This window comes from Chelonia mydas, chromosome 24 (assembly GCF_015237465.2).
Source record: "Chelonia mydas isolate rCheMyd1 chromosome 24, rCheMyd1.pri.v2, whole genome shotgun sequence".
NCBI classification, from domain to species: Eukaryota; Metazoa; Chordata; order Testudines; family Cheloniidae; genus Chelonia; species Chelonia mydas.
The window spans coordinates 17,319,823-17,346,519 of NC_051264.2; the positions used below are offsets into that span (position 1 = coordinate 17,319,823).

Sequence of the window (26,697 nt, forward strand, 5' to 3'; positions counted from 1 at the left end):
AACAGCTTAATGTATACATCTTACACACACCAGCCGAGTCTCTCTCTCTCACTCACACACACACACACACACACACACACTAGTTCTATCCATCCTGCGCTTGGCTGGTGTCGATCTTCAGAATACGATCCCTTTTCTCCTTTCTTTCATGGGTTGAGCAGTGAAATAGTTCACAGTGTGGCCATTAAAAGCTTTATTTGCAGTTACACTGAAGCCTCTTGAAAGCCCCTTGACACTGCCAGCGCAACCGAAAGTGGGTGTATATTATAGACACCCCCTCTGAGACCCTTCAGAATCATTGCACAGTTGAGCTCGTGCCCACTGGAGTGAACGGGGCAATTCACACCTCACAGCAAGCGTTTCAGGCTCTCTGCGACCTTAGGCTTGGTCTACACTTACAACTTAGCCATGTACAGCCGCGTCTGCACTACAAAATAAACTCAAGCTCACTTAGGTCGGCAAACGGCCGCTGCAGTAATTACATTGCTGGGGCATGTCTCCACTTCGCTCCTTGTGTCGGCTGTGTGCTACGGGTGTGTCTGTGGATTGCACTGTCGGAGTGGGTGTAGCGGGGCAGTTACCCTGCTCCTGGGGAAAAAGCTCGGCTGATTGGGGGAAGCAGCCACAGCTGGCCCTGATATAACGGCTGAGGGAGGAGCTGGGTCAGTCTCACTCCAGCCTTGGAGGGGGAAGGACCTGGCTGCCTGGGAGACAGGGCACCTTGGGCAGAGCAGGGCTGGGGAAGGGCAGGAGGAGCTGGGGTGCTCCAGCCTGGCAACTCCCCAGGCTGAGGCCTAGTTAAAGGCCTAAGGTGGTACTGGGGCTGCAGAGGGGCAGCCCGGGGACAGGCAGAGGCAGCTGGTCCAACCCCCTTGCCCGTGATGAGTGGCCATTGCAGACTGCAGCCTGCCCCGGTGAGCGGGGGCTAGATGGGGACTGGCAGTAGCCACGGAGGCGAGGTGGGTTTAGAGGGTTGGGGGTTCCCTGGGAGGGAAGACCCAGAGTGTGGGGACTGCCGTGGGGCAGAACCCCAGGGTAAGGGGCACCGGGATCTGGGAGGGACACTGAGCGGGAGAGACACCGGCCAGCAGGAGGCGCCGCGCCAGTGAGCCATCGATCTGCTACAGTGGGGCGTGGGGGGATGGCTCCTGACGGCGGGTAACCGTCGATGTGAGCAGCACAGTGTCTACCCTGACGCTGCATCACCCTAACTACAGCGACTCTGGCTCTGCGCCGCTCGTGGAGGTGCAGTCTTTACGCTGGCGGAGCAGGGAAGTCATGTCGCGGGCGTGCAATGTGAGTGTGGACGCTCCCGCGGTTAGGTGGACATAAGCTGCCTTGCGCCGACCTAATTCGGTAGCAGAGGCCCCGACCTTCTGGTTTGCCGAGGGGTGCTCAGCCCCTGCTCTGCCCCAGGCCCTGCCCCCCACTCCACCCCTTCCCCCAAGGCCCCACCCCCACTCGGCCTCTTCCTGCTGCTTTCTGACCCCTCCCCCCAGCGTGCCCCACCCCCACTCCACCTCTTCCTGCCCTCTGCTCCTCCTCCTTTCCCCAGAGCATCTTGCCTGCTGCGGAACAGCTGACCTGCAGTGGGCGAGCCGGGGGCGCCGCGAGGGAGAGGAAGGAGCTGATCGGCAGGGCCCGCCGGTGCGTGCTGAGCCCTGGAGCACCCACGGAGTCGGCACCTGTGCTGCGTAGCGAGGTCTCTGTGGTCAGAAGCTACCGGTGTGGCGCTCTGCTCGTGTTGGGTGATGATAACAGTCGGCTGCGTGCGCGTTCCCTCCGGGTGCTGTCCCGGCTCTGCCCAGATCGCTGACACAGCAGACCCCGAATGACCACAGGCTCTAGTAAGGTACGAAGGCACCTGGCCAGGTTTATTGCTCAAACGAAGCGCAGGGATAGTTCCCTATAGACTCGACAGGGCATACTACGAATTTGTGCTCCCTGGCAATGGACACAGCTCAGTCAGCGGCGGAACTTTCCGCTGCCCCCTAGGCCGGACAGAGACACCCCCCCAGGGGTGCGTTCTTATACACAGGTACAAACAAGTTACACAACGCTCCTGACGTATCGAGGTGCAACCCCTTTCCGTAACTATGCACCACCCTTCTACGCAGTGAGGTGCCGCCTCTCACCTTGTACAGGTTGGTTCGAACAAAACAACTCTCTCCATCATACTAGCCTTTTTCCCCGTCCTTGTTGTCTATGTGGATGGTATCAGAATGTTCTTGTACCATTTGTAGACGGTCCTGGTACCCAATACACTTTAGATCTATGTTTGTGCAACAGCATATCTTTATGCACCATCAGCCTTCTCCTTGCCAGCTTCTGCGAGCAGGGTCTGCCTCTGGCTCACAGCTTAACGTTGCTTTCTGTTAGCAATGTCTTGACCATTGCTTTAGCTCAGGCCTTAGGTCTCGTACCTGGCCTCTGATACCAAGGGTTTATGTTTCAGGGCCGCATCTTACTACAGTCTCAATCAGGGATGTGAAAAAGCCCCCCCCGCCCCCCCCCCCCAGCCAGCATTGCAATGTGTAGATGCAGCTGTGCCAATGGAAGAGCGCTTAGCTAACGTCGTTCGGGGAGGCAGTGTTCCTGCACAAACTCCTGTCAGCATCTACGCCTGGTCTGTACTTAAGAGTGAGGCTGACACAGCAACTAGAGACTTAATTTTGTTAAAAAAAAAAAAAAAGAGAGAGAGACTAAGAGGACAAATGAGAAGTCTTGACAAAGCCCTGGCTGGGATGATTTAGTTGGGGTTGGTCCTGCTTTGAGCAGGGGGTGGGACTAGATGACCTCCTGAGGTCCCTTCCAACCCTGATCTTCTAGGATTCTAAGTCTGCTCAAAAATTTTTATAAAACAATTTCTTTTGTAATATACAGAATCCAGGTTTTATCAGCAAGAGTTTGGAAGGACCTGGATAATTCACACATAGCTTTCCACTCATGCAAAGGAGCAGAGCTGAGACCTCTGTGACACATGAATTAAGCTAAATGGCTGTAAGGCACCAGTTTAAGGTGTCCTCACAGAGGTTTGCTCTAGTCTAACTAAATCAAATTAAAAAGGGATTTTGGTTAAAGTGGTGCAACTTTTGCCTGTAGACCAGGCCTGAACTTGGTATCATGTTGTCATGCTGCCTGGAGAGACTCAAGGGCATGGGTACCAACCTCAGGGCAAATTGCCAGAAATAGGGCACAAACCCCCAAACTGGGTGTGAGATCTATGTTTCGATTTCACGAAAACCAAATATCAAGTGTAAACTCCTCAGGCACCATAACAGCCCAATCATGGAGTCACAGACAGTCGCCTGGGGTACCCTGCTCGATTTTGCCACCCAGGCAAGCCTGCCTTTATGATGGATGGTCACTTACACCAAAAATCTCAGCAATATTTAGCATCTGAAGAAGTGGGTATTCACCCACGAAAGCTTATGCTCCAATACGTCTGTTAGTCTATAAGGTGCCACAGGACTCTTTGCCGCTTTCACAGATCCAGACTAACACGGCCACCCCTTGGATACTTAGCATATTTAGGTTTCTCCCAGTTCCAAAGGACCTGTCACTTATACCATGCCAATTGCACTTTAGATCTCGCACCAAAGATGATGCTTGTGGCCAATCCTATAATAAACTCATTAAGAATTGATTAATTAAGAAAAGGAAAGAAGAATTCCTTATTTACAAGATTAACGCAGGTAAACATACATGCACACAAGGTGTGGGAACCGTGGTAATAGGTCATCTCTACATGCTCCTTAGGGCTAACCCAGGCTAACCTGGGATTCTTTTGCCTGTGTTATGTAGCTCTTTTGTACTTTTAGAGTTCAAGCCACATAAAGGTGATAACTTTTCTTGTCAGGCAGTTTTAGTCCCTCCCTTCCGCCAGAGTTTAAGCTGACAGGATGAGCGCTTCTGCCCCTCCCCTCTTCATGGGTGTGCAGGGGAACAATCCACAAAGTCTTTGGTTTATGACAGTGGCTCTCAACCTTTCCAGACGACTCTTCCCCTTTCAGGAGTTTGATTTGTCTTGTGTGCCCCCAAGTTTCCCCTCACTTAAAAATGACCTGCTTACAAAATCAGACCAAAAATACAAAAGTATCACAGTGCTATCAAAGCGCACTATTACCAAAAAATTGCTGCCTTTCTCATTTTTATCATACAATTATAAAATAAATCAATTGGGATACAAATATTGCACTTACATTTCAGTGGACAGTCTATAGAGCCGTGTAAACACGTCATGGTCTGTATGAAATTTTAGTTTGTACTGACTTCGCTCGTGCTTTTTATGTGGCCTGTTGTAAAACTAGAAAATGCCTAGATGAGTTGATGGACCCCCTGGAAGACCTCTGTATATCCCCAGGGGTACATGTACCCCTGGTTGAGAATCACTGGTGTATGATGTCCCACAATGGCCTGTTTGGATCCAATAGGCCTTCCTGATGGGCAGGAGATCACCCTTCCTGGGGCAAACCAGTATTTCACACTTGATGAGTTTTCTTTCCTGGCTGGGTTTACGGTTTCAGAGCAAACGTTTTTACAAAACCCTCAAGTACTACCTCCATATAGAGCAGGGTCGAGGACTCGAACCCCAGCCGGCACGGTTCGTTGTCTGACCAGAGAGAGACAGCCAACACCAGCAAGGTCCGATCTCAAAGCTCTTTATTGAAGAGTGCACGCAACAATAGAGAGCTGCCCGTCTCCAAAGAGAACCAGCCAGCCTCTAAGTAAAACTCATAGGTTTTTATAGACAGTCCCGTCGCGTCACAGATTTATTCATAAAGCAGCCCCCCCCCCCCCCCCACCATATTAGTTAAAATCCTCTTTCTCTGTATGCATGCACATCTACCCCCCTTATTGTAGATAACTTTTAGCAAATCACAGTGCTTCACTAACTTTCTTATCGGAATGGGTGTCAACCAGGAGACGAGGAGTTAAAACAGACATAACACAAGAACAGGGAGTGGAAAACAGCGCCTCTGTATCTCAAGGACTGTTCCCAGCACACCTGGTACAAAACTGCAGGAATGCAGGCCTCCCTTTTTTTCTCACTCTCTGTAACTTAAACAAATATTCCTTCATTCTACTTTCAGAGACTTTCCCAGCAGCCTCTCTTGGCCTGACTTGGGTTCGGTCGGCATAACTGCCTCTTGTTTAGCTTTTCTCACCTAACACAGGGGATTGAGACATTAAAAGTGAAATTAAGGCAGGCCGCAACTCACAAGCATTTCCTAAAGTCTGAACACATTTTTGTAAGCTTAACATCTATATTAACAATCCTCACACACAGACTGGTTTCCAGCTCTGAATTTGTCAGGGCTGAGGCCTAGAGTCTTGGCATGAGCTGGCACCTGGTCGGCCAGTGTCACACCTGCCTCCAGCTGAGATTGGATTGGTTGGGTTTTTTTCATGCATTACAGGCAACTTGATTTCTTGGTGATGTTGTTTTGACTTTTTCTCTTCTCCCTCCAAAGCCTTTGCCAGGACTCTTTGGGTATCTTCAGCAAGGTCGCTTATAAAGTTATCCAGCATAAACTTTGTTGTGCCAAAAGAAACCTGTGCAGAAAACAGTGACCCGACCACTGGCATACTCCAGGCAAAGTAAGTCAGATACATCACTCCCTCACCTGCAGACTTTTCCAGCAGCTTCAGTACAAGGTCAGTAATTATTTCTGTGACCAGTGGAGAACTTATCACGGCCTTCAGATCTTTCTCCCGCTTCCCAACCTGTTCAGCGAGTGCAGTGAGGGAGTCAGAATTCAGGCCAAAATTCTTGCAGTAATCTCTCATGCAACCCACCAAGATAGACATGTCAGCAACAAGAGAAAGACCCGGAAGAGGAATAGCACCAGGACCGCCCGACAAGGTAGCTGGATTACATGTGGTCTTCTGCATGGCTGTTTTCTTCTCTTGCAGGGTCGAGCATGAGGTATCGAGCAGCTTTTGCAACATAGCATGGCAGAGTTCTTTATCCAGAGTTTCCTTCAGGAGGGGAAAATCGTGCTTGTCAGATTCCCAGTTGGAGAGGAGAAAAACCTGAGCGTCATTCACCCCTGCTCTTTGCAGATGGGCTTTGCAGTCCTCTCTGATCTGTTGCAGAGTTCTCACCTCACTATAGTTTATTTTTCTCTTTTCAGCCCCCAAGTCTTGGTCCACTTTGGAGCGCACAAAATAAAACTTCTTCATGTTCTCCTGGATCTTCTGTGCAACGTTGGCATGAATATCTCTGAAGCATGTAGCAGTGACAATAAGGAAAAAATCATATCCTGACAAGTATTTATCAGTCATCTTGTGTTCAATTGACTGAAAATTTGGCGTTCCAATTCCTGGGAGGTCCCATAAGAAAACATTAGGGTATTCAGGATGTGAATACATGGTTGACCACACGGTCGTTTCCACCACCCCGACCTCAGCGGCTCCTATATCACCATCAGCTAAGCCCAGGAAGGCATTGACAAACGATGACTTTCCAGAGCCCGACTCCCCGATGACAGCAATTTCGAATAATCTGGGTGACTTGATCATCTGCTGCGCTATCGAAGCTGCTTTTTTAAGGTTTCCTTCTTGGACAGCAGCTTTGAATTCTTCTTCGCTCATAGTGGGAGATTTTTTCCCAACCGCTACTGGGTCAATGGACTTTTACTGAGACTTCCTGTGAGCCGCTCAATCGACCTAAGCTGCCTGTCTTTGAAAAAGAGAACAAATACTTCAGTTATTAAAAATAAATGGAATTAATCTCCCCTATGACCCTGCCATTATATCTACTATAAGTCCTCAAGACCTAGGGTCAGATCCTGGAGCTACTGCTGTTTTATCCCAGCTGGGAATCTGTCCCCAATCATCCCAGTGGAGCTGCGGCCCGTTGACCCAAGCTGGCAATCTGCCCCTTCATTACTGTGTTATTAGTACTATTCTATTTTGGCCAAGCAAAGTGAGGTCCTACATGCAACTTGATGGCATTTCTCTGTTTGTTTGTCTGCCCGTTGGACAAGCAGAACGGGGAAATAGACACACTGGGTACGTCTACACTGCAGTAAAACACCTGTGGCTGGCCCGTGTCGGCTGACTCGGGCTCATGGGGCTTGGGCTGTGCGGCAATAAAATCACAGTGTAGACCTCCGAGCTTGGGCTGGATCCCGGGCTCTGGGCCCCTCGGGGGACACGGGCCAGCTGCAGATGGTTTATTGCAGTGTAGATGTACCCACTAAGCCCTTGGCAACTGGTTAGCTGGCCAAGCAGCTTCAACCAACTCTGTAAGGGCAGGTCTACACTACAAGCTGGCACCGATGCAGCTGCACCACTGTAATGCTTCTGGTGAAGATGCTCTCAGCTGACAGGAGAGATCTCCCATCGGCTTCATAGCTCCACCTCTGCGAGAGGCGGCAGCTATGTCAGGGCAGAGGATTTCCTTCTGACAGCGCTGTCTACACGGGGGTGGGGGAGTCAGATTGCCATAAACCAGGTCTCTCAGGGGATTTTTTCACCCCCCTGAGCACTGTTGTTATTCAGAAGTAAGTGTGTGGTGTAGACAAAATCAAAGAACCAGCTGATGGCCCTATTAACACCTTCACAGCTCTCCAATCTCTCCTTCCCCAGACCTGGAGAAGAGCCCTGGGTAGCTCCGGAGCTCGTCTCTCTCTGGGACAGAAGTTGGTCCAATAAAAGCTATTCCCTCCCCCACCTTGTCTCTCTAACATCCTGGGACCCACATGGCTACAACTACACCACAAACAACGTTCTCCCAACGGAACGGAACATGTCGACATCTTAATGACTGATCTCACGGACAGAAAGAAAAGACATAATAATGGGAGGGGGATGGGAAGCATACAGAGCCCCTGGCTTGGGGTAGGGAGTCTTTCAAATAGAGGGGGATGCGTGGGGGCACCCAGGAAGCTTGTGGAGAGACAGAAGGTCAGGTACGGCTGGAAGAAGACAGAGTGGGAAGAAATCTACCTTGGACCCAGACTGTAACTTGTTAAGTCTTAGCTGCTAGAAAGCATCTTTATTTACTTTTATTTGCTTGTCATCATTTTTGTCTTTATCCCTTGTACCTGAATTCACTGAGCCTAACAAAAGAGAGGACTGACGTCTACACTATGAACCTCACACCACCACAGCCGTGCCGCTCAGCCGTGCTCTCTAAGTTACGCAGGGTGGCCGCTCTCTGTCAGCGGGAGAGAGCTCTCCTGCCCATGAAATAAAACCGCCCCCAATGAAGGGTACTGGGCTGTGGGAGTGGGGGAGATCTATGCGTGTTGGGGTCCTGGGCAGGGGGCGTCTGCGTGGGGTACCGGGAGGTTGCAGTGGGGCTGAGGATGGGGGCGGGGGCTGGATTCAGGGCGCTGTGCATTTGTGTGGGAGGGTGCTGGGCATAGCGGGTCCATGCGGGGCTGGGCGGGGGCGCTGCGTGACCCAGCATGGACCCACCTCTACAGGGAAGGGGCACGCTGGCAGCACAGGGCTGGGCGGGGCAGTGTGCGTCTGGCGACTGCCGGTTTGTAAACAGTGCCCCCACATTGGGCGTACCGCCCCCGCCGTGCCTTGCCCCTGGCCGGCCCCTCGCTCCAAGGACCGACCTCCCTGCGCCATGTTCCATTGCTCCCATAGGGGCCCACAAAAAGTTTATCCGGCCCTGACTGGGTCAGAGCAATGGTTCATCTAGCCCAGTATCCCGTCTTCCAACAGTGGCCAATGCCAGGTGCCCCCGAGGGAATGAACAGAATAATCAGGGAACCATCAAGTGACCCATCCCCTCTTGTCCTGTCCAGCTCCTGGCAGTCAAAGCTTAGGGACCCATCCCTGCCCGTCCTGGCTCATAGACATTGGGGAATCTACCCTCCATGAACGTATCTAATTCTGTTCTTAGCCTAGTTATATTTTTGGCCTTCACAACATCCCCGGGCAACCAAGTTCCCCAGGGTGCCTGTGTGTTGGGTGAAGAAGCACTGCCTTGTGTTTGTTTTAAACCTGCCGCCTGTTAATTTGACTGGGTGACCCCTGCTGGTTGTGTTATGTGAAGGGGTAAATAACACTTCCTTCTTCACTCTCTCCTTCCATTCATGGAATCATGGAATTGCAGGACGGGAAGGGACCTCGAGAGGTCGTCTAGTCCAGGCCCAGGCACTCAAGGCAGGGTTATGTAATAACTAGACCATCCCTGACAGATGTTTGTCTAACCTGCTCTTAAAAACCTCTAATGACGGAGATTCCACAACCTCCCTAGGCAATTTGTTCTTGGCAGTTAGGAAGTATTTCCTGATGTCCAACCTAAACCTCATGGTTGTACAGACTGACTTTCTGACATGGGTGGCTTTATTGCATCGGCGTAACGGGGCGCTTACGTTGTCCGGAGACAAATTAGCATGTAGACACGTGCACAGATAGGTGGACGCAAAGTGACTTATTTCAGAGTAACAGCCATGTTAGTCTGTATTCGCAAAAAGAAAAGGAGTACTTGTGGCACCTTAGAGACTAACCAATTTATTTGAGCATGAGCTTTCGTGAGCTACAGCTCACTTCATCCGATGTATCCGATGAAGTGAGCTGTAGCTCACGAAAGCTCATGCTCAGATAAATTGGTTAGTCTCTAAGGTGCCAAAAGTGACTTATGTCAACCAAATTCTGTAGGACAGACCAGGCCTCAGGCTCTCCTGTTGAAGCTTTGGATCAATAGTTAAAGAGAGACTGGGCCAGACAGAGGGCGCGTGAGAATGACTGTAGAGCCTGGTGGTTAGAGCACCCACCTGGAAAACACAGTGTGGCGTTCGCCCGCTCACTGACCCTTCAATTATGTATCCACCATGGAGCAGCGTCCCCAGGAGAGACTCGGGGAGCCCGCGTCAGCCAGTCACCTTATGCCAGGGGCTACCGCAGCTGCCACTGGCTGACCCATTTGGGCAGTACCGGATTCACCGCGGCACTGGGCCCACACTCAGAAGGGGCCCCGGTGTCCGGACTTGCTGCTTCAGCCTCCAGCGACCAGCCCAATCCCCCGGCCGGCTGAGCTGGCCAGGAAAACTGCCCCTGCCGCCTGTGAGTACTGGGGGCCAGTTCCCCCCTGCCCCCCAAGTCCCAAGGCAGGGAGCCAGGGGAGTAGAGCGGAGCGGGCTGGGGCCAGGTCACTCCACTTCCCGTCGCCCCGGGACTGCGGGGTCGGGCCCGCCTGCTCCTGCCCCCCACAGACCTTGGGCACAGTCCCCCCGCCGCGCGGAGGCCTGGGGACACCCCCCCTTCCCCTGCGTAGGGCACCACAATGTCGAGGGATGGCCTTGCTGGTCCTGGCTGGTTGTGCCGCTTCCGGGGGGCCAGAGGGTCCCTGACTGGCCCCAGCAGTGTTGCTGGTTGAGCTCCCCTTCTGTGTGCTGGGAGCCATCCTGTTTTCCGTACAACGGTGAGTGCCTATGGGGGGGGAAGGGCAGGGGGGAAGGAAGTGGGTGCGGTGGGGAGGAGAAGGGGGCAAAGGAAGCGGGGGCAAGGGGAAGCGGGGGCTGGGGGAAAGAGGCAGTGAGGACAAGTGGGGGGTGGGATGGGGAAGCCTTGTGGCTGCGTGCCGGGTGGAGCTCACAGAAATTATACTTAAGCTCTGCTTCCTGTTATTTCAATAGATTGCGTGGTACTTTCAGTTTCCGTATTACTGCATCACAGACTTACAGGGAGAGAGAGAGAGAGAGATGGGTGAAACACAAAGAATTACCATATTTCTTTAACTTCCCGAGAAGGTCCCAGGAATGGAAACACCCAGGGGTGGAAGGTAAGAGATTTTCTGCTCCAGGGTGGGTTGGTTAAATTGATTCCTGGTGTCATTTTAGCAGCTTCTTCGTGTCTGTAGGTTCAAGGCACAAGTGATTGAAAATGGTTGCTATGAAGGTCTTGCTGAAAATAGCTTCTAGATACTTCCGTGTTTACCATTCCACACTCAACTCCCCCCTGGTCACCCAGCCAAAGACAACTCCAGGGGCTTGTCGTCGGAGCTGGGCAAAACAGTTTTGCCTAAAACATTTGTGTGGGGGGTAGGGGGGTGCAAAAAATGCAGGTTTGGTGATACTGAAATGTTTTGTGAATTTCAGTTGATTTTGCCAAATTATTCGTTTGGGGGGAGGGGCACCCTAATTGCAGGAAAAAACAGAAATGTTTCCTAATGACATTTTGTAAATGAAAAGTTTCAGAGTGGCTTTTTGTGTCACAATTTCCTCTGATTTCTTTAATTACACAATGATTTAAAAAATGGCAGAACTGAAATGAAATGTTTCCTTTGTCCCAAAACAAAACAAAAATTTAACTCGTTAATTAGCTGACAGGTTTAAAAAGTTCTGTTTTCGGCTCAACCCCAAATGCTTTTTATTCCCCTGACTTTTCAAAATTGCCAACAAACTGTGAAATCCATTATTTTCCCAGCTCTAGATTCACAGAGTCATAGGACTGGAAGCGAGCTCAAGAGGGTTTTTAGTCCAGTTCCTGGCACTCATGACAGGACAAAGTATTATTTAGACCCAAGGCCACAGGTCGGGGGGGTCATGCAGGTCAAGTGTCCCCCCAGCAACTGGCCCAGGTGGGGAGTGGACCAGCGCCTCTTCCCTCTGCTGGGGTGCTGGCTGTCACTAAAACCTGTTTGTGTTAATTTATGTAGCTTTGTATGCAAAAGCATAAAGGGGCCTATTCAAGGTGCTGCGTGCCCCTGCCATAAGTTACAAAACCAGAAATAAAATTAACCAGCTCACTAGCCTGGGGCTATTTTCTGGGAGGGCCTGTGTGTTCCAGAGTGGACAGCCACCCGCCCCGTCTTCAGCCCACTCCCTTTGCTATCAGAGCTCAAATGCAGGGCCGGATTAAGTTTTTGTGGGCCCAGCACCATACATATTTGTGGGCCCCCATGGGGCAAGGTGCAAGGGGGCGGGATGGTCAGTCTCGAGAGTGAAGGGCGGGCTGGGGGCAATGAGGCCCAGCGCAGCGGGAGCAGCCCCGCTCCACACAGCCCAGCAGGAGGGGCACTGTTTACAAATCTGCAGCTGCCAGACGCACACTGGCCTGCCCAGCCCTGTGCTGCCAGCGTGACCCTTCCCCTTGGGGGTGGGCCCGCACCACACCGCCCCCCTGCCCAGTGCCCACCCTTATGCCCAGCGCCCCCTGCCCATAGATCTCCCCACTGCCCCCCACTTTCCTCACAGCCCACTATCACAGCTGCACAGCACCCCATATTCCTGAGGGGATTCTGCACCAGAAACATAAAAATTCTGCACGTAATAGTTTAAAATTCTGCAAATTTTATTTGTCCAATAAATAAATGTGGAGGCTCCAACATGGCAGTGGGGAGCACAGGCCACTGGTTGCATGGAGGTGGGAGATCCCTGCAGCCTCCCCCCACCCCACCCCGGGACAGGGACTCGGCAGTGAGGCTGCACCCGACCCTGACACAATGCAAGGGCCAGGCCTGTCCCAGCAACACCCTGGGGCCCTGCCCCCCTGTGCCAGGCACCCCAGGCGTGGGTGAGCAGGCTCAGCCCAGCAGCAGGATCCACGTGGAGAGGGACTTAGTGTGGGGGGATCCAGGTGGGGGTCAGAGAGTTCGCTGTGGGGCAATCTGGGTGCGGGCGGCTCAGTGGGAGATCTGGATGCACAGAAGCTCATTGAGGGGTTCCAGGTGCAGGGGCAAATGGGACTCTGCAGGGGATCCAGGTGAAGGTGTCTGGGGCTCAGCGGGGGGGGTCTAGTGCAGGGGAGGTGGGCTTCATTTGGGTGGGGGTCCAGTTGCAGGTGGTTGGGGCTCAGTGGGGAGGGTGTCAGGGGGGTTCATCGGGGTGGTACAGATGCAGGGGAGGTGGGGCTTGTCAGGGTGAGGGTTCGATGGGCCTGCTGAACAGGGGAGCCCCAGCTTCTGCCAAGGGGATGCCGCAGGCTGGGCTCCAGCTTCCCCCCTCCCCTTCTCTTCCCCATCCCCTGCCCCTTCCCCACTGCCCCATCTCCTCCCCACCTCACCCTCTTCCTTCCCCACTGCCTCTTCCCCCTGCCCCCACTTCCCCCTCCCCTTCTCTTCCCCATCCCCTGCCCCTTCCCCACGGCCTCTTCCCCCACTTCCCACTCCCCTTCTCTTCCCCATCCCCTGCCCCTTCCCCACTGCCTCTTCCCCCACTTCCCACTCCCCTTCTCTTCTCCATCCCCTGCCCCTTCCCCACTGCCTCTTCCCCCGCTTCCCACTCCCCTTCTCTTCCCCATCCCCTGCCCCTTCCCCACTGCCTCTTCCCCCACTTCCCCCTCCCCTTCTCTTCCCCATCCCCTGCCCCTTCCCCACTGCCCCATCTCCTCCCCACCTCACCCTCTTCCTTCCCCACTGCCTCTTTCCCCCATCCCCTTCTCTTCCCCATCCCATATCCCTTCCCCACTGCCCCATCTCCTCCTCATCCCACCCCCTTCATCCCCACTGCCTCTTTCCCCCATCCCCCACTTCCCCATCCCATGCCCCTTCCCCACCGCTCCATCTCCTCCCCACCCCACCCCCTTCCTTCCCCACTGCCTCTTTCCCTGCTTCCCCTGCTTCCTTCTCTTCCCCATCTCCTCCCCATCCCACCCCCCTTGTCCTCACTGCTTCTTTCCCCCAGCCCCCGCTTCCCCTGGCCCCTTCTCTTCCCTTCCCCATCCCAGGCCCCTTCCCCACTGCCCCATCTCTTCCCCATCCCACCCCCATCTTGTCCTCACTGCCTCTTTCCCCCAGCCCCCGCTTCCCCTGGCCCCCGCTTCCTTTGCCCCCTTCTCCTCCCCACCCCACCCACTTCCTTCCCCCCTGCCTCTTTCCCCCTAGCCCCAGCCTGCCCCTGCCCTTCCCCCCCATAGGCACTCACCGTTGTACGGAAAACAGGATGGCTCCCAGCACACAGAAGGGGAGCTCAACCAGCAACACTGCTGGGGCCAGTCAGGGACCCTCTGGCCCCCCGGAAGCGGCACAACCAGCCAGGACCAGCAAGGCCATCCCTCGACATTGTGGTGCCCTACGCAGGGGAAGGGGGGGTGTCCCCAGGCCTCCGCGCGGTGGGGGGACTGTGCCCAAGGTCTGTGGGGGGCAGGAGCAGGCGGGCCCGACCCCGCAGTCCCGGGGCGACGGGAAGTGGAGTGACCTGGCCCCAGCCCGCTCCACTCTACTCCCCTGGCTCCCTGCCTTGGGGGACAGGGGGGAACTGCCCCCAGCACTCACAGGCGGCAGGGGCAGTTTTCCTGGCCAGCTCAGCCGGCCGGGGGATTGGGCTGGTCGCTGGAGGCTGAAGCAGCAAGTCCGGACACCGGGGCCCCTTCTGAGTGTGGGCCCAGTGCCGCGGTGAACCCGGTACTGCCCAAATGGGTCAGCCAGTGGCAGCTGCGGTAGCCCCTGGCATAAGGTGACTGGCTGACGCGGGCTCCCCGAGTCTCCCCTGGGGACGCTGTTCCATGGTGGATACATAATTGAAGGGTCAGTGAGCGGGCGAACTCCACACTGTGTTTTCCAGGTGGGTGCTCTCACCACCAGGCTATACAGTCATTCTCACGCACCCTCTGTGTGGCCCAGTATCTCTTTAACTATGGATTCAAAGCTTCAACAGGAGAGCCTGAGGCCTGGTCTGTGCTACAGAATTTGGTTGACATAAGTCACTTTGCGTCCACCTATCTGTGCACATGTCTACACACTAATTTGTCTCCGACAACGTAAGCGCCCCGTTACGCCGATGCAATAAAGCCACCCATGTCAGAATGTCAGTCTGTACAACCATGAGGTTTAGGTTGGACATCAGGAAATACTTCCTAACTGCCAAGAACAAATTGCCTAGGGAGGTTGTGGAATCTCCGTCATTAGAGGTTTTTAAGAGCAGGTTAGACAAACATCTGTCAGGGATGGTCTAGTTATTACGTAACCCTGCCTTGAGTGCCTGGGCCTGGACTAGACGACCTCTCGAGGTCCCTTCCCGTCCTGCAATTCCATGATTCCATGAATGGAAGGAGAGAGTGAAGAAGGAAGTGTTATTTACCCCTTCACATAACACAACCAGCAGGGGTCACCCAGTCAAATTAACAGGCGGCAGGTTTAAAACAAACACAAGGCAGTGCTTCTTCACCCAACACACAGGCACCCTGGGGAACTTGTTTGCCCGGGGATGTTGTGAAGGCCAAAAATATAACTAGGCTAAGAACAGAATTAGATACGTTCATGGAGGGTAGATTCACCAATGTCTATGAGCCAGGACGGGCAGGGATGGGTCCCTAAGCTTTGACTGCCAGGAGCTGGACAGGACAAGAGGGGATGGGTCACTTGATGGTTCCCTGATTATTCTGTTCATTCCCTCGGGGGCACCTGGCATTGGCCACTGTTGGAAGATGGGATACTGGGCTAGATGAACCATAGCTCTGACCCAGTCAGGGTCGGATAAACTTTTTGTGGGCCCCTATGGGAGCAATGGAACATGGCGCAGGGAGGTCGGTCCTTGGAGCGAGGGGCCGGCCAGGGACAAGGCACGGCGGGGGCGGTCACGCCCAATGTGGGGGCACTGTTTACAAACCGGCAGTCGCCAGACGCACACTGCCCCGCCCAGCCCTGTGCTGCCAGCGTGCCCCTTCCCTGTAGAGGTGGGTCCATGCCGGGCCACGCAGCCCCCCCCGCCCAGCCCCCCATGGATCCGCTATGCCCAGCACCCTCCCACACAAATGCACAGTGCCCTGAATCCAGCCCCCACCCCCATCCTCAGCCCCACTGCAACCTCCCGGTACCCCACGCAGACCCCCCCTGCCCAGGACCCCAACACGCATAGATCTCCCCCACTCCCACAGCCCAGTACCCTTCATTGGGGGCGGTTTTATTTCGTGGGCAGGAGAGCTCTCTCCCGCTGACAGAGAGCGGCCACCCTGCGTAACTTAGAGAGCACGGCTGAGCGGCATGGCTGTGGTGGTGTGAGGTTCATAGTGTAGACATCAGTCCTCTCTTTTGTTAGGCTCAGTGAATTCAGGTACAAGGGATAAAGACAAAAATGATGACAAGCAAATAAAAGTAAATAAAGATGCTTTCTAGCAGCTAAGACTTCACAAGTTACAGTCTGGGTCCAAGGTAGATTTCTTCCCACTCTGTCTTCTTCCAGCCGTACCTGACCTTCTGTCTCTCCACAAGCTTCCTGGGTGCCCCCACGCATCCCCCTCTATTTGAAAGACTCCCTACCCCAAGCCAGGGGCTCTGTATGCTTCCCATCCCCCTCCCATTATTATGTCTTTTCTTTCTGTCTGTGAGATCAGTCATTAAGAGGTCGACATGTTCCGTTCCGTTGGGAGAATGTTGTTTGTGGTGTAGTTGTAGCCATGTGGGTCCCAGGATATTAGAGAGACAAGGTGGAGGAGGGAATAGCTTTTATTGGACCAACTTCTGTCTGAGAGAGAGATGAGCTCCGGAGCTACCCAGGGCTCTTCTCCAGGTCTGGGGAAGGAGAGATTGGAGAGCTGTGAAGGTGTTAATAGGGCCATCAACTGGTTCTTTGATTTTGTCTACACCACACACTTACTTCCGAATAACAACAGTGCTCAGGGGGGTGAAAAAATCCCCTGAGAGACCTGGTTTATGGCAATCTGACTCCCCCACCCCCGTGTAGACAGCGCTGTCAGAAGGAAATCCTCTGCCCTGACATAGCTGCCGCCTCTCGCAGAGGTGGAGCTATGAAGCCGATGGGAGATCTCTCCTGTCAGCTGAGAGCATCTTCACCAGAAGCACTACAGTGGTGCAGCTGCATCGGTGCCAGCTTGTAGTGTAGACCTGCCCTTACGGAGTTGGTTGAAGCTGCTTGGCCAGCTAACCAGTTGCCAAGGGCTTAGTGGGTACATCTACACTGCAATAAACCATCTGCAGCTGGCCTGTGTCCCCCGAGGGGCCCAGAGCCCGGGATCCAGCCCGAGCCCGGAGGTCTACACTGTAATTTTATTGCCGCACAGCCCAAGCCCCATGAGCCCGAGACAGCCGACACGGGCCAGCCACAGGTGTTTTACTGCAGTGTAGACGTACCCAGTGTGTCTATTTCCCCGTTCTGCTTGTCCAACGGGCAGACAAACAAACAGAGAAATGCCATCAAGTTGCATGTAGGACCTCACTTTGCTTGGCCAAAATAGAATAGTACTAATAACACAGTAATGAAGGGGCAGATTGCCAGCTTGGGTCAACGGGCCGTAGCTCCACTGGGGTGATTGGGGACAGATTCCCAGCTGGGATAAAACAGCCGTAGCTCCAGGATCTGACCCTAGGTCTTGAGGACTTATAGTAGATATAATGGCAGGGTCATAGGGGAGATTAATTCCATTTATTTTTAATAACTGAAGTATTTGTTCTCTTTTTCAAAGACAGGCAGCTTAGGTCGATTGAGCGGCTCACAGGAAGTCTCAGTAAAAGTCCATTGACCCAGTAGCGGTTGGGAAAAAATCTCCCACTATGAGCGAAGAAGAATTCAAAGCTGCTGTCCAAGAAGGAAACCTTAGAAAAGCAGCTTCGATAGCGCAGCAGATGATCAAGTCACCCAGATTATTCGAAATTGCTGTCATCGGGGAGTCGGGCTCTGGAAAGTCATCGTTTGTCAATGCCTTCCTGGGCTTAGCTGATGGTGATATAGGAGCCGCTGAGGTCGGGGTGGTGGAAACGACCGTGTGGTCAACCATGTATTCACATCCTGAATACCCTAATGTTTTCTTATGGGACCTTCCAGGAATCGGAACGCCAAATTTTCAGTCAATTGAACACAAGATGACTGATAAATACTTGTCAGGATATGATTTTTTCCTTATTGTCACTGCTACACGCTTCAGAGATATTCATGCCAACCTTGCACAGAAGATCCAGGAGAACATGAAGAAGTTTTATTTTGTACGCTCCAAAGTGGACCAAGACTTGGGGGCTGAAAAGAGAAAAATAAACTATAGTGAGGTGAGAACCCTGCAACAGATCAGAGAGGACTGCAAAGCCCATCTGCAAAGAGCAGGGGTGAATGACCCTCAGGTTTTTCTCCTCTCCAACTGGGAATCTGACAAGCACGATTTTCCCCTCCTGAAGGAAACTCTGGGTAAAGAACTCTGCCATGCTATGTTGCAAAAGCTGCTCGATACCTCATGCTCGACCCTGCAAGAGAAGAAAACAGCCATGCAGAAGACCACATGTAATCCAGCTACCTTGTCGGGCGGTCCTGGTGCTATTCCTCTTCCGGGTCTTTCTCTTGTTGCTGACATTGCTATCTTGGTGGGTTGCATGAGAGATTACTGCAAGAATTTTGGCCTGAATTCTGACTCCCTCACTGCACTCGCTGAACAGGTTGGGAAGCGGGAGAAAGATCTGAAGGCCGTGATAAGTTCTCCACTGGTCACAGAAATAACTACTGACCTTGTACTGAAGCTGCTGGAAAAGTCTGCAGGTGAGGGAGTGATGTATCTGACTTACTTTGCCTGGACTATGCCAGTGGTCGGGTCACTGTTTTCTGCACAGGTTTCTTTTGGCACAACAAAGTTTATGCTGGATAACTTTATAAGCAACCTTGCTGAAGATACCCAAAGAGTCTTGGCAAAGGCTTTGGAGGGAGAAGAGAAAAAGTCAAAACAACATCACCAAGAAATCAAGTTGCCTGTAATGCATGAAAAAAACCCAACCAATCCAATCTCAGCTGGAGGCAGGTGTGACACTGGCCGACCAGGTGCCAGCTCATGCCAGGACTCTAGGCCTCAGCCCTGACAAATTCAGAGCTGGAAACCAGTCTGTGTGTGAGGATTGTTAATATAGATGTTAAGCTTACAAAAATGTGTTCAGACTTTAGGAAATGCTTGTGAGTTGCGGCCTGCCTTAATTTCACTTTTTATGCCTCAATCCCCTGTGTTAGGTGAGAAAAGCTAAACAAGAGGCAGTTATGCCAACCGAACCCAAGTCAGGCCAAGAGAGGCTGCTGGGAAAGTCTCTGAAAGTAGAATGAAGGAATATTTGTTTAAGTTACAGAGAGTGAGAAAAAAAGGGAGGCCTGCATTCCTGCAGTTTTGTACCAGATGTGCTGGGAACAATCCTTGAGATACAGAGGCGCTGTTTTCCACTCCCTGTTCTTGTGTTATGTCTGTTTTAACTCCTCATCTCCTGGTTGACACCCATTCCGATAAGAAAGTTAGTGAAGCACTGTGATTTGCTAAAAGTTATCTACAATAAGGGGGGGTAGATGTGCATGCATACAGAGAAAGAGGATTTTAACTAATATGGTGGGGGGGGGCTGCTTTATGAATAAATCTGTGACGCGACGGGACTGTCTATAAAAACCTATGAGTTTTACTTAGAGGCTGGCTGGTTCTCTTTGGAGACGGGCAGCTCTCTATTGTTGCGTGCACTCTTCAATAAAGAGCTTTGAGTTCGGACCTTGCTGGTGTTGGCTGTCTCTCTCTGGTCAGACAACGAACCGTGCCGTCTGGGGTTCGAGTCCTCGACCCCTGCTCTATATGGAGGTAGTACTTGAGGGTTTTGTAAAAACGTTTGCTCTGAAACCGTAAACCCAGCCAGGAAAGAAAACTCATCAAGTGTGAAATACTGGTTTGCCCCGGGAAGGGTGATCTCCTGCCCATCAGGAAGGCCTATTGGATCCAAACAGGCCATTGTGGGACATCATACACCAGTGATTCTCAACCAGGGGTACATGTACCCCTGGGGATACACAGAGGTCTTCCAGGGGGTCTCCATCAACTCATCTAGGCATTTTCTAGTTTTACAGCAGGCCATATAAAAAGCACGAGCAAAGTCAGTACAAACTAAAATTTCATACAGACCATGACGTGTTTACACGGCTCTATAGACTGTCCACTGAAATGTAAGTGCAATATTTGTATCCCAATTGATTTATTTTATAATTGTACGATAAAAATGAGAAAGGCAGCAATTTTTCGGTAATAGTGCGCTTTGACAGCACTGTGATACTTTTGTATTTTTGGTCTGATTTTGTAAGCAGGTCATTTTTAAGTGAGGGGAAACTTGGGGGCACACAAGACAAATCAAACTCCTGAAAGGGGAAGAGTCGTCTGGAAAGGTTGAGAGCCACTGTCATAAACCAAAGACTTTGTGGATTGTTCCCCTGCACACCCATGAAGAGGGGAGGGGCAGAAGCGCTCATCCTGTCAGCTTAAACACTGGGGGAGGGAGGGACTAAAACTGCCTGACAAGAAAAATTATCATCTTTATGTGGCTTGAACTCTAAAAGTGCAAAAGAGCTACATAACACAGGCAAAAGAATCCCAGGTTAGCCTGGGTTAGCCCTGAGGAGCATGTAGAGATGACCTATTACCACGGTTCCCACACCTTGTGTGCATGTATGTTTACCTGCGTTAATCTTGTAAATAAGGAATTCTTCTTTCCTTTTCTTAATTAATCAATTCTTAGTGAGTTTATTATAGGATTGGCCACAAGCATCATCTTTGGTGCGAGATCTAAAGTGCAATTGGCATGGTATAAGTGACGGGTCCTTTGGAACTGGGAGAAACCTAAATATGCTAAGTATCCGAGGGGTGGCCGTGTTAGTCTGGATCTGTGAAAGCGGCAAAGAGTCCTGTGGCACCTTATAGACTAACAGACGTATTGGAGCATAAGCTTTCATGGGTGAATACCCACTTCTTCAGATGCTAAATATTGCTGAGATTTTTGGTGTAAGTGACCATCCATCATAAAGGCAGGCTTGCCTGGGTGGCAAAATCGAGCAGGGTACCCCAGGCGACTGTCTGTGACTCCATGATTGGGCTGTTATGGTGCCTGAGGAGTTTACACTTGATATTTGGTTTTCGTGAAATCGAAACATAGATCTCACACCCAGTTTGGGGGTTTGTGCCCTATTGCTGGCAGTTTGCCCTGAGGTTGGTACCCATGCCCTTGAGTCTCTCCGGGCAGCGTGACAACATGATACCAAGTTCAGGCCTGGTCTACAGGCAGAAGTTGCACCACTTTAACCAAAATCCCTTTTTAATTTGATTTAGTTAGACTAGAGCAAACCTCTGTGAGGACACCTTAAACTGGTGCCTTACAGCCATTTAGCTTAATTCATGTGTCATAGAGGTCTCAGCTCTGCTCCTTTGCATGAGTGGAAAGCAATGTGTGAATTATCCAGGTCCTTCCAAACTCTTGCTGATAAAACCTGTATTCTGTATATTACAAAAGAAATTGTTTTATAAAAATTTTTGAGCAGACTTAGAATCCTAGAAGATCAGGGTTGGAAGGGACCTCAGGAGGTCATCTAGTCCCACCCCCTGCTCAAAGCAGGACCAACCCCAACTAAATCATCCCAGCCAGGGCTTTGTCATGACTTCTCATTTGTCCTCTTAGTCTCTCTCTCTCTTTTTTTTTTTTTTTTTTTTAACAAAATTAAGTCTCTAGTTGCTATGTCAGCCTCACTCTTAAGTACAGACCAGGCGTAGATGCTGACAGGAGTTTGTGTAGGAACACTGCCTCCCCGAACGACGTTAGCTAAGCGCTCTTCCATTGGCACAGCTGCATCTACACATTGCAATGCTGGCTGTGGTGGGTGGGGTGGTTTTTTCACATCCCTGACTGAGACTGTAGTAAGATGCGGCCCTGAAACATAAACGCTTGGTATCAGAGGCCAGGTACGAGACCTAAGGCCTGAGCTAAAGCAATGGTCAAGACATTGCTAACAGAAAGCAACGTTAAGCTGTGAGCCAGAGGCAGACCCTGCTCGCAGAAGCTGGCAAGGAGAAGGCTGATGGTGCATAAAGATATGCTGTTGCACAAACATAGATCTAAAGTGTATTGGGTACCAGGACCGTCTACAAATGGTACAAGAACATTTTGATACCATCCACACAGACAACAAGGACAGGGGCAAAAGGCTAGTATGATGGAGAGAGTTGTTTTGTTCGAACCAACCTGTACAAGGTGAGAGGCGGCACCTCACTGCGTAGAAGGGTGGTGCATAGTTACGGAAAGGGGTTGCACCTCGATACGTCAGGAACGTTGTGTAACTTGTTTGTACCTGTGTATAAGAACGCACCCCTGGGGGGGTGTCTCTGTCCGGCCTAGGGGGCAGCGGAAAGTCCCGCCGCTGACTGAGCTGTGTCCATTGCCAGGGAGCACAAATTCGTAGTATGCCCTGTCGAGTCTATAGGGAACTATCCCTGCGCTTCGTTTGAGCAATAAACCTGGCCAGGTGCCTTCGTACCTTACTAGAGCCTGTGGTCATTCGGGGTCTGCTGTGTCAGCGATCTGCGCAGAGCTGGGACAGCACCCGGAGGGAACGCGCACGCAGCCGACTGCTGTCATCGCCCAACACGAGCAGAGCGCCACACCGATAGCTTCTGACCACAGAGACCTCGCTACGCAGCACAGGTGCCGACTCTGTGGGTGCTCCAGGGCTCAGCACCCACGGGCGGGCCCTGCCGATCAGCTCCTTCCTCTCCCTCGCGGTGCCCCCGGCTCGCCCACTGCAGGTCAGCTGTTCCGCAGCAGGCAAGATGCTCTGGGGGAAAGGAGGAGGAGCAGAGGGCAGGAAGAGGTGGAGTGAGGGTGGGGCACGCTGGGGGGAGGGGTCAGAAAGGAGCAGGAAGAGGCCGAGTGGGGGTGGGGCCTTGGGGGAAGGGGTGGAGTGGGGGGCAGGGCCTGGGGCAGAGCAGGGGCCGAGCACCCCTGGGCAAACCAGAAGGTCGGGGCCTCTGCTACCGAACTAGGTCGGCGCAAGGCAGCTTATGTCCACCTAACCGCGGGAGCGTCCACACTCACTTTGCACGCCCGCGACATGACTTCCCTGCTCCGCCAGCGTAAAGACTGCACCTCCACGAGCGGCGCAGAGCCAGAGTCGCTGTAGTTAGGGTGATGCAGCGTCAGGGTAGACACTGTGCTGCTCACATCGACGGTTACCCGCCGTCAGGAGCCATCCCCCCACGCCCCACTGTAGCAGATCGATGGCTCACTGGCGCGGCGCCTCCTGCTGGCCGGTGTCTCTCCCGCTCAGTGTCCCTCCCAGATCCCGGTGCCCCTTACCCTGGGGTTCTGCCCCACGGCAGTCCCCACGCTCTGGGTCTTCCCTCCCAGGGAACCCCCAACCCTCTAAACCCACCTCGCCTCCGTGGCTACTGCCAGTCCTCATCTAGCCCCGCTCACCGGGGCAGGCTGCAGACTGTCATGGCCACTCATCACGGGCAAGGGGGTTGGACCAGCTGCCTCTGCCTGTCCCCGGGCTGCCCCTCTGCAGCCCCAGTACCACCTTAGGCCTTTAACTAGGCCTCAGCCTGGGGAGTTGCCAGGCTGGAGCACCCCAGCTCCTCCTGCCCTTCCCCAGCCCTGCTCTGCCCAAGGTGCCCTGTCTCCCAGGCAGCCAGGTCCTTCCCCCTCCAAGGCTGGAGTGAGACTGACCCAGCTCCTCCCTCAGCCGTTATATCAGGGCCAGCTGTGGCTGCTTCCCCCAATCAGCCGAGCTTTTTCCCCAGGAGCAGGGTAACTGCCCCGCTACACCCACTCCGACAGTGCAATCCACAGACACACCCGTAGCACGCAGCCGACACAAGGAGCGAAGTGGAGACATGCCCCAGCAATGTAATTACTGCAGCGGCCGTTTGCCGACCTAAGTGAGCTTGAGTTTATTTTGTAGTGCAGACGCGGCTGTACATGGCTAAGTTGTAAGTGTAGACCAAGCCTAAGGTCGCAGAGAGCCTGAAACGCTTGCTGTGAGGTGTGAATTGCCCCGTTCATTCCAGTGGGCACGAGCTCAACTGTGCAATGATTCTGAAGGGTCTCAGAGGGGGTGTCTATAATATACGCCCACTTTCGGTTGCGCTGGCAGCGTCAAGGGGCTTTCAAGAGGCTTCAGTGTAACTGCAAATAAAGCTTTTAATGGCCACACTGTGAACTATTTCACTGCTCAACCCATGAAAGAAAGGAGAAAAGGGATCGTATTCTGAAGATCGACACCAGCCAAGCGCAGGATGGATAGAACTAGTGTGTGTGTGTGTGAGTGAGAGAGAGAGACTCGGCTGGTGTGTGTAAGATGTATACATTAAGCTGTTTAAGTTTGTTGATTTTATTGCCTTATTGGGACAATATTGTTTACATCCTTGCCAAGCCAGGTGCCTGAATTACCCTGATGCTCTCAAAGCTAACTTGAAAGCTGTAATGTTTCTATTGGGGTAAACCCAGGACAAACAGCTACAAAAGGGGGGGTAGTAATTAGTCCCAGGGGATTAAAAGGCCCCTCCCTATCCACTGAGGAGAGAGAACCAGGGGGCAATAAGGTTCAGCTGGGAAAGGGGTTGCTAGGGAAGCAATTAGGTTCGGCTGACTCCAACTACTGGGGACCTTTGAAAACCCTCCCCTGGCTGGAAGGAGGGGGAGAGTGAGGGGAGCAGGGAAGGGGCCAGTAGGCTGTTTGCAGCAAGACACCAGACCTTCCCAGCAGGGAGGCTGCACTCGCTCCCCAGGAGGGAAGGAAAACAGGCCCAAGGGACTGACTGAGGAGAGGAGTAGCAGGACCCTGTGCCACCTATGAGGATTCGCCTTGCCCCAAACCTGAGCCTCCAAGGCTAAAAAGGACGGAGCCTGCTGAGGCGAGCGAGGTATTTTGCCACACTGTGCACAGCAAAGTTCTTGTAAGTCTTGCTGGGAATCTCCCCCTGTAATGAGACAGTCTCACTTGCCCTTGGCAACTGGCCAGTTCACACCAGCTCCAGGATCGGGGGAATCAAAGGCTGAATACGCTGTGTGGGTGTATTGTACTGGGCTGTGTGCACTGTGTGGGTGTATTGTATTGGAGATAGCAATTTCTCGCACTACACTGGCTGTGGGGAGGAGGGAGGCCTCCGGACGGATTAGGGCTCCCCCAGCTGAGGGGGCGGGGGTCTCGGGTCTCTGGCTGTGGGAGGGGGTGGTGGGGCAGGAAGAAGGGGCGGAGCTGGGGCTAGTCTCTCTGAAATGGGGGCTCCACCCCTGGCCCATGCAGGGATTGGATGTAATTCCATGGAAGAGGGGAACCACAGTGCCTTTGGGATCTAAGAACATTGGGGTGGATGGTAATTAGGTGAATTCGCTCTGGTTACACAACCTCCCGAGAGCCCCAGTCCTTCCTGGGAAGGGTTGGGAGGACTTGGCCTATTCCTGGGGGTTCCTGTTCTGCGCTAACAGTTGTGATGAACTTGTAACCACAGAAAACCCCCGATGGGGGTTGAAGGACTGATCAGCTACCAGGGCCCTGCTGGGGTTGGGGGTGAGCTCTGGGAAGATTATTAGCGCGGGTACTTTTATTGTGTTGAATGTGTTTTCTCTGCCATGCTTTCACCTTAAGGATAAATGTGCTGACTTAGAAACAGCTGGGGGCTAAGTTACACCTGATGAAGCACAGAGGATGCTGGGCAGCAGTCAGCATGGTTAGCAAACAATGCTGTAGGTGGACTAGACGTGCATCTCAAGCCTTTGAGAGGTGCCAGACAGTACGGCGCATGGCAAACTGCTGTAGTGTAGACAAGGCCTAAGATTTTCTGCTCACCACACACTTATTTCCGTGCATGCGATCCAGCACTGACCCGTCCACCAGCCCTGAATTAATGCAAAGTCTTCTGTGAGTGACGAGGTTCGGAAACACAAACGCTCAGTCCCAAAACACGCATGTTTAGTGGAGTATAAACCAAGTCTGACGAGGGGAACACCCAGGCTAGTGAACAGACACTGTATTCGCGTCTTGCTGACGTACGGTGAGCAGGCTAAGCAATTACCTTTTAAAGGTATAAACCAGCAGCTATCGCCCGGTTTGTAGTGCTAGTACTTGAAATGACTGGGTCGGGAAGTGGGGAATGGGAAATGGGGCCTTTTCCCTCTACGAGGCGCCAGCCCCAATCCAGCCCCAGGTGGGGACTGGCTGGCTCAGGGTGCAGAGGGAGGTGTAACACAGACCGAACAGCGAGTGAGGGACTCTAACCCAATGCCTAGCCGGGAAACCTACAGCATTAATAACCATACACATGGTGTTTCTATCAGCAACCGTCTTCTTGAGGTCCCCAGGCTAGTCTGGCGGGAGGCTTGGGACAGAGGAGAACAGCATGAGGGTGCAGAAATTTGCACGCCCCTGGCTCTGCCCCCACTGTGCAAAGGCATCCCTAGTGCTGCGGGGAAAGCAGCAGCAGCTCCCGCAGCGACCACACAGATGGCTCAGCTGCCAGGCCCAGATTTCTCGTCCTGTAACGCTGCCGCTGAGCTGAGATGCCAGGACTTGGGCAGCCCCCCGGGAACGCTCCGTCCCAGGCGGCACGGATCCTGCTGCTGAGTGGCGAACAAGGAAGCGGAGCTAAAAGAATGAGAGAGGAAGTGAGTCATGCGGTTTTTTTTAGCCCACTAGCCTTGGAGTGAGGAGACACAGGGTGCGTTTCTGGCCTGCTTGGGGTCTCGCTCTGTGCCTCCATTTCCCCTCCCACCTTTTGTCTGTTTATAAACTCTTAGAGGAAGGAACTGTCTTTGGCTGTGTGTCTGGGCAGTGCCTGGCATGACTGGGCCCAGATCTCGGCTGTCTCTTGCTGTGTGTGTCTGGCAGCAGTGCCATTTTAGATTGGGCGGGGGCAACTTTAACTTTGATTTGAGGAGCTACTCAGGCACCTGAAAACTCAAGTGTTTTTGGGAGATAACAACTTAGAAATTAGCTGACAGGAGCACTGCACCTAATTCCTATATAAAGAAAGGAAAAAAATATAAATACAAACACCAATTAAAGCCATATT

General features: G+C 52.7%; 2 protein-coding genes across 4 annotated transcripts in view; one reads left to right on the forward strand and one right to left on the reverse strand.

Annotated features, from left to right (window-relative positions):
- Window positions 1–22,167, forward strand: part of LOC102945115 (interferon-inducible GTPase 5) — a 93,835-nt gene extending 71,668 nt beyond the window's left edge. Inside the window, exons 1-3 of one of the 3 annotated variants that reach the window (XM_037883282.2) lie at window positions 10,534–10,753; window positions 17,332–18,678; window positions 20,938–22,167. In XM_037883282.2, coding sequence (XP_037739210.1) covers window positions 17,420–18,678; window positions 20,938–20,959 — 1,281 coding nt within the window. In that variant the 5' untranslated portion in view covers window positions 10,534–10,753; window positions 17,332–17,419 and the 3' untranslated portion in view covers window positions 20,960–22,167. Of the gene's footprint in view, window positions 1–10,443; window positions 10,754–17,331; window positions 19,366–20,937 lie in introns of those variants that run through there. The other 2 variants (XM_037883281.2, XM_043535209.1) reach the window with 2 other exon arrangements.
- Window positions 4,646–26,697, reverse strand: part of LOC102939344 — a 34,521-nt gene continuing 12,469 nt past the window's right edge. Inside the window, exons 9-10 of the mRNA XM_037883271.2 lie at window positions 18,088–18,100; window positions 4,646–6,636 (exon numbers count right to left, since the gene is read on the reverse strand). Of these exons, the coding sequence (XP_037739199.2) occupies window positions 5,314–6,636; window positions 18,088–18,100 (1,336 nt within the window). The 3' untranslated portion in view covers window positions 4,646–5,313. The remainder of the gene's footprint in view (window positions 6,637–18,087; window positions 18,101–26,697) is intronic.